The following is a 7808-nucleotide window of genomic DNA, read 5'->3' as shown; positions in this document are numbered from 1 at the left end:
CGATCGAGGAGCATTCTTTTACCGCGACGGCCCGAAAAGCATTTCGAAAATCCAACGAACAAATCGTCTCCTTAAGTATTTTCCAATAATAGAAAGCCTTATTTTTCAACAGTGCTACACACCTTACTACAATCGCCATTATTACGAATTCTAATATCCTGAGCCTTAACATGCAAGTGCCGGGACGTTTAAGTATTAACTCTCTGTCTCCCCCCTCCCCCGGTCACGGGGTGAATAGTGGGATGAAAATGGTGGATCGACAAAGTCGAATGCTCGCACGCGATCAACCGAATTTCGTTTATATTGTGCCAACTGCAGCCTCCATTTTAGTAGGATCTCCTTCGGCTTTAGTTTTTACATATTGTGATCAATCGACTCTCCATGCAATATTTCATGATTAACGAAAGGAAAGCAAATCGTGCGCGCGGTCGACATGCAGTTATTATCTCATAAGGACTCGAGGACGAGCACGAGAGATGCAATCTGCGACGGTGAGATAAGTTCGACTGCACGTCGTACCTCTCGGGCTTTCTCCCATTACGGCGATTAAAGGCATTCGAATTCGAATATTCCATTGGCAGCCGACGACGACACGGAAAGTGCTAATCCATTTAATGACGTAATCGCACGATTGTCCCGCAATGCCATAACACCGCTAATACATTAACTTTCCTCGGCTAAGTCTTGCGAAAGTTCTGCATCTCTCCTCCTCGTCCTATCATCGCCGCATTTCTGTTATATCTCGCGATTCGGTTTGCGAATGGATGAGTGCGTATGCGTGCGCGTGAGGAAAAAATTTCTAAACGATGAAGAGACAAGAAGTTAACACCGTCGAATGAAACAACGTGTCTCATTGGTCTCATTGATATTGGTTATCCAACAGCTGTAGATAGCGCTCGATAATAGCTAAAAGTAAATGAGCGGGTGGATTGAGGCAAAGAGAATTGGATATGATTGGCTGGAGCGTTATCGACTCGTTTCGGCGCGTAGGCGACTTTTTAATTGTACATTTTTTAGCAACGAGGACTTACACGAGGAAAGTCTTACAGGTGGGTGGGTGGAGGAACGGAAGTAAAAACAAAGCACAATGGCGCGAATGAGGCGCCGTTTATTAGGGGCTATTTGGAGGAAAAGCAAGGATATCGTTAATTGCGAGAAGAAAGTTGTCGGAAGCGCCTGGCGAGAGATTCGTCGCCGACAATTAATGTCGCGCACAAGCTAAAGCCAAAGATAATATTATGGGGCTGACGAAGCGAGCGCGACTGCACCACACTCGCGGCGTCGAGACTGTTTGATCGCGGTGCTGGGACCCTGGGAGGGTTATCGGGGTGGGGATATTGGTGACGGAGAGGGGCGACGGAGAGGGGAATCAATAGACGAGTCTGGCGCGTCCGACGATACGCAATTAACTTCTTATTTTTTTAAAAGGAAAATAAATAAATGAAACGAGTCGGGACGGCATTGTGTGCGCGCCGTCCTGTGTGCCGCGTGCGATAATGGATTTACGAGCGTTTCTCTGAGCATGCGTATTGAAAACAATGACATTTGCACCGATCCCCGCGACACTTTTAATGGGCACTGTTACCTCATTTGTCATTGTACGAAGAGACGAAGAATAAGAAGAGAAAACAAATAAATGAATAAATAAATAAATAAAAGAGACGAGTTTCTTTCGGTTCTTAGATGAACAAATGCATATCATAGTTGTAAATTAACAATTTGTGAAATAAAAGAATCTGCAAACTGTTTGTGTTAACGTTACGTCTTTAAGTTGTATAATTTGAACATAATACCCATCATCATCCCCCCCCCCTCTCTCTCTCTCTCTCTCTCTCTCTCTCTCTCTCTCTCTCTCTCTCTCTATCTCTCTCTCTCTCTATATATCTCTCTCTCTCTCTCTCTATCTATCTATCTATCTATCTATCTATCTATCTATCTATCTATCTATCTATCTATCTATCTATCTATCTATCTATCTATCTATCTATCTATCTATCTATCTATCTATCTATCTATCTATCTATCTATCTATCTATCTATCTATCTATCTATCTATCTATCTATCTATCTATCTATCTATCTATCTATCTATCTATCTATCTATCTATCTATCTATCTATCTATCTCTCTCCAACAAACTCATATTTCACGTCATTCTGGCGCTAAATTTAATAAAAACACGAGCGCTCTACGTAATGCATGAACGTTTCTTCTCATTATTCTCGTAATTTTATGTATATTCGTACTTATAATGTCATATTATACACCTATACATTCAATAATTGGTTTTTGCTCGTTATCGCTTATATTTATCGAATTATACATTTTTAATCAGATTTTGATCATCATGTTTAATTTACCAATTTTCTTATTTTGTTGTGGCCGCCATTGATTTATTATGATATCTTGGTGAACAGTAATTTTGCTTTAAAATTATAATGGAATAATGTGATATTGGGCTTAAGACTCCTCTTATACTTATCAATGTCCATCGTTTAATGCATTCGAATGTATTATTTAATAAATGTTACAATTATACACGTGCAATATTGATCGATAATACTTTAATGTAATTGAAATGTTTATATTTAGTGAGGTGTTCATTTTTTTTTTTTTTTTTTTTTTTTTTTTTTTTTTTTTTCTTCTCTTTTTTCTTTTTAATATTACCGTTCGCATTACATAATTGCCAAGTTTTTGTTTTTAACTTTGACGAGAAGAAGATGAAGAAAAATAAAGTAAAGTAGCTATATATAATTACATAATAATACCACATCTACTCAAGAAATTACAAGTGTTATGTGATATTGACTATTATCACTTCATAAAGAATATTTTGTAATAAATGTTTGTTTGTTTGTTTTTTTTTGTTTTTTTTTCTCTATCAATGTGCTTAATCAGTAATATCAATAAGCATTTGACATTGCTAATGAGATCATTGAGAATTGAGAAAACAAAAATCATTGAGAAAACCTTCACACGGTACGTATATAAATATAATATGCATGTAATTATATGACTTTACCCCCAAATATATAGCATGTCCAGTTATACATTAGTATCATAAAAGATCCAGATGCAATAAAGGCTAATTGAACAGAGCACTAATAATTTTGCCTCTTTAACGAAATATCAATTGTAAATTTAATTACGAAAGCGGTTAAGAAAATAATATATTAATATTACTATTATCAAAACTGTTTATTTATGCACGTCCAATGTATATTTCGTTATTTCAGCTATCGGCATAAAATTTATCCACACGGCTCTCGGTTAAAGTACTTTCGGCTCAGTTCTGACATTCGATTGTAATCAATTTTTTCTCTCGTACGTATAATAAACTGAAATTCACATAGATTCCTGTAACAAATACAACAATAATCATCTCAAATGGCATAACGCTATTTTGCGTTACGTAATCCGCTACGCATAGCTCGTGTAAAATAACGTGTCAAATTATAGATATTGAAAATCGTGATTCAACAGTTTTTCCGAAACATTTACGCCTCCGTTAAATAATCCTTGCGAGATTGATAATTGCTGGCGAGCGGCACGCGAGACAGCAGCCGGTCGATTACATAACAATACGTAATAAATTCGAAGGAATGTATTGGGCCACTTAGTAGAGGATGTACTTGCTCGGCTCGTAAGGTAACAAAAAAAAAAAAAAAAAAAAAAATCCGGGCTAGCCGTGCGATAAAAAAAAAATGCCCTCGTTCGCACGGTTTCGAGCACCGAGCGCGGCTTCTCATCCCCCAGCACTAACAAATGCGAGCTTGCAATTCTCCGCTCCAACCCCCGCCTCCGCCGCCGCCGCCCCCACCACCACCACCACCACGACCACCCCACCCCCCCCCCCCCCGCCCCCTATTCCCCGGGCCCCCCCCCCCCCATCGATAACAAGCAACCGCGGGCCGCCCATCGGGAAAGCCGAACTCCGCCACACTAGCTGCCAACTCGGCGGGATAGCCGAGCAGCGTCCCGAAGGGCGGCCCCGAGGCCCCACTCGGTCGACTGATTACGACCGTGAGACCCTCGAGCCACTCTTGACTTTTGACCCCTCTGGGCTCTGATCGTAGGTGTCGCTGGCCTTGGGCCTGGAGCCCGCGGGCTGGGCCGGCCTCGGTCCCAGCGAGAGCGCGGCCCTCCTGACGAGCGCGGGCTTCGCCGCGGGTCTCGCGGGCCTCGCGCGCCGCTGCGGCGTCTGTCTCGCGAGCTTTCCCTCGAGCTGGCTCCTCGAGCGCCACGCCATCCTCCAGCACGCGGGTCAGCCGAGCGACGACAAGCCCTTCACCTGCGAGCAGTGCGGCCAACGATACCGCTACCGCTCGGCCTACGTCAAGCACCGGGAGCAGAACCACCGGGCCCGACTCCCCGCCGACAAACTCTTCACCTGCGACGTCTGTGGCATGCAGTTCAGGTAGTTCAGACGGAGTTTCCCGTTCCCGTCCTGCGCGACTACGCCCCAAGTCCAGCAGCGGCCACTCACCCGAGGCGCGAGCGAACGAACGACCGTTGGCACTCATACTCTCTCTCTCTCTATCTCTCTCTCTCTCTATCTCTCTCTATCTCTCTCTATCTATCTATCTCTCTCTCTCTCTCTCTATATATATATATATATATATATATATATATATATATATATATAGATCTCACTTTCTCTCTCTCTCTCAGCCGATAACGCGCTTGTAGTGGACAATCCCGTGGGATTATAAATAAGTAAGGCCGTGCGGCCTCGTTTAGCCAATTTATTATGATCGATGATGAGATTGGAGAGCGAGGAGCGTCATCGGGAAGTCGCGCGCACCCGCCCGCCCCCAGTGAGCCATAAGTCGTTTAGCAGCCCCTAATCGTCGAAACCTTGTGACTTGTGCGTCTCAGGTATCTCAAGTCCTTCAAGAAGCACCGGCTGAATCACGCGCTCGAACGACTACAGCGCGCGCCCTCCGGCGACTCTCAGATCCTGACGGAGCGCAGCGACCAGGTCTCGAGCACCGGCGAGCCCACCCAGCTGGACGGGAGCAGCGTCGGCGAGGCGAGCCCCCTGCGACTCGACCAGGAGGAGCGCGGCCGTGACTCGCCACCGAGCTCCGAGGGAGCGCGCGACGAGGCCGGGAGCTCGGAGCAGCGGGGCCTCGGTCACGGCCAGGAGGAGGCCGCGATGGATGAGGAGCGTCTCGAGGCCGGTGAGGCCGCCGCGGCGACGAGCACAGCCGCGAGCCTTAACCTGAGCCTGGGCCGTGGCCAAGCGGCGCACCATCACCACCACCACAACCACCATCACCACGAAGCCGAGCGCCGGGAGAGGCGCTTCGCCTGTCCGTTCTGTGGCAAGTGCGTACGCTCCAAGGAGAACCTCAAGCTCCACGTGCGCAAGCACACCGGCGAGCGTCCCTTCGTCTGCCTCTTTTGCGGTCGCGCCTTCGGCGGCAAGAGCGACCTCACGAGGCACCTGCGCATCCACACCGGCGAGCGACCCTACCACTGCGAGATGTGCGGTAAGTGCTTCGCCCGCGCCGACTACCTCTCCAAGCACCTCACCACCCACATACACCAGCGCTGAGAGGCGGACGAGCGGCGGGCCGGGAGGGCCGCGAGGGCCGGGGCCCTCGAGCTGCGCCCCTAAGTCGACGTTGCTCGCCGTTCGTCCATGGGGCACCGAGCGCATCCACCCCGACTCGTCAGCCTCGTCTCTCCGGGGACGGACACTTCATTATTCGGACGACTAATACTCCGACTTTATGCTCCTCGTCAATAAAGTCGCACGCCGCGGATGCTTGGTCGATTGGCCGAGTCGCCGCTCGATCCTTACGACCCCATGCCCTTCGTTACGTCATTATGCCGCTCGACTGCTCTTTCAATCACTGGTCGCATAAATAATATCGTCGATGGCCTGCTGACTCGACACGATAAATCAGTTCCTCAAAAGTCACCACGAGTCCAGCGATCCACGATCGAGCGAACGAGGCGAGCCGCCAAATGGATAATTATAGAGAGATAACGACGATGCGTTGTATTTAAGGACTCGTAGCCAGAGGCGTTAGCGATGCTTCTCCATAATGCTAGTGAGAATATTATATAACACATGTGATAAGGATTAATCGAAACCAAAGAGCGCGACGAGAGATTATAATGTGATTTAATAATGAACTTAAGCTCTTCCTCGATTCTGTCGTCCCTTATGCCCAATAGAGCTAGTCGTGAAACATTAGATAAGGCTAAATCCTCGCCGAAAGCGAGACCAACGATCGCTTCAGCGATACTCGGCTAAGGCTTTTCTTCCCGATTCGGTCGTCCTCGGTCCACCGACCCAAGCGCTTTATCAAGGCAACGCAAATAAATATCGCCGATCGAGCGATGATGAGATCCGTAGAGGCGCAATAACGAATAAATCGATCGCTTACCGCCAAGTGGAGCTTGCATCGCAGACGCAATCCGCTAAATAACATAAAAGTGATAGCTAACGTGCCAATATTTCTTAGAAGAGCCGGCAACTTGAGAATCTTTAATAAACGTCGAGTTGTCTTGTAGAGCTTCCAAAATTCCTACCTACCCAACCTTTCCTTGGTGCCCCTACGTAAGGACGTATGCCCCGAGTAGTGAAACGAAGCGCGGGCGGCGAGCTTTCGTGATAATCGAGAGAAGGAAAGCCTCGGCTGCTGGTTAACCGAGTCCGGCTGCGAGCCCATTTTATCTCATTCCTATGACTCGCGTAAGGAAGCCTTTATCCCGTTACGCGCGACTTCCCCGTCGGTCCGTCACCGATACGACGTGCACGCGCACTCGCGCTCGCCGATGCTACTGCGAAGATCTCGGCTGCGTGCCGCGATAACGTTCCTCGTTATTTTCGCGTTATATACGCGATCGATGACGATAATCGTTCGTCGTAGTGATCATCGCAAGCGGCGGCGCAACTTGTACCGAAGCAATTCTAAGCACTGATATGTCTTGATTTTTAAATAATCCACCGGTTCACGACCCCACATATAAGTATGAATATGATATGAATTTTGTTTTTTGTTTGTTTATGTTTTTTGTTTTTTTCTTAATGCTCGCTTGAGACTTTTGATTAATGAAAATTCGTTAACGTCGAATGATTGAGGTGGATTGAAGTTACGAGTACACGTGGCATTATATACATGGAGCTTTTTAATAAGAACGAATCGATGCAAATAAGAACGGAAACTTGCAGAATTTCTTAACAAACGGTAATCAATATCATCGGCTGCTGTTGATGTAAAGGTCAACACTTGATGTATACACTACCTATTTTATAATTTTATTAAATCTAATTGATTAGATAAGGCGACACATAAGGCGCTCTGTGATGACAATATATAAGCAGTTTCATTTGTTTTTTTTTGTTTTTTTTTTTTGTTTTTTTTTTACTCAATTGTAAATTTAACTAATTTTTGTATTAATGGATGCTTAAGTTGTTCTTTTTCATCGTAGACTCGACTTTCCACAAAGTATTGTAATTAATATTGGAATAAACATTGGTCTGTGAAGATAATTTTGTAAATTGAATAGTCTTGGTGGCAGTAAGAAATCTCTTTGTTTATCGGGTATTAACGCAATTTAAATTACCTCGCGACACATCGCGACGTCTTACATATATTTTATATTTATACAATATATTTTACAAATTATATTTACATTTTTCTATACTTGCATATTGTATTAAAATTGAATCAGATGCGGAATGTGCCAAAAGGTGCCAAATTCAAGTATTATAAACGTCGCAATAATTTGTTTACTAACGGATAATGTTAAATAATTGGTTATAGATACGATGTCGTAAAACGGAATGT

General features: G+C 45.2%; 1 protein-coding gene across 1 annotated transcript; it reads left to right on the top strand.

The window, feature by feature from the left end:
• The first annotated feature begins 3971 nt into the window (after positions 1-3971).
• Positions 3972-5578, top strand: LOC105364887 (zinc finger protein 879-like). The gene is made up of 2 exons (XM_011502917.1): positions 3972-4417; positions 4879-5578. Exons 1-2 carry the CDS (start codon positions 4407-4409, stop codon positions 5558-5560), a joined length of 693 nt encoding a protein of 230 aa, XP_011501219.1. The 5' UTR covers positions 3972-4406; the 3' UTR covers positions 5561-5578.
• Positions 5579-7808: the final 2230 nt, after the last annotated feature.

The sequence above is a fragment of the Ceratosolen solmsi genome, unplaced genomic scaffold, assembly GCF_000503995.2.
Source record: "Ceratosolen solmsi marchali unplaced genomic scaffold, CerSol_1.0 scaffold61, whole genome shotgun sequence".
NCBI classification, from domain to species: domain Eukaryota; kingdom Metazoa; phylum Arthropoda; class Insecta; order Hymenoptera; family Agaonidae; genus Ceratosolen; species Ceratosolen solmsi.
The sequence above is the reverse complement of the archived record's forward strand: the minus strand, read 5'-3'. Positions and strand labels throughout refer to the sequence as shown.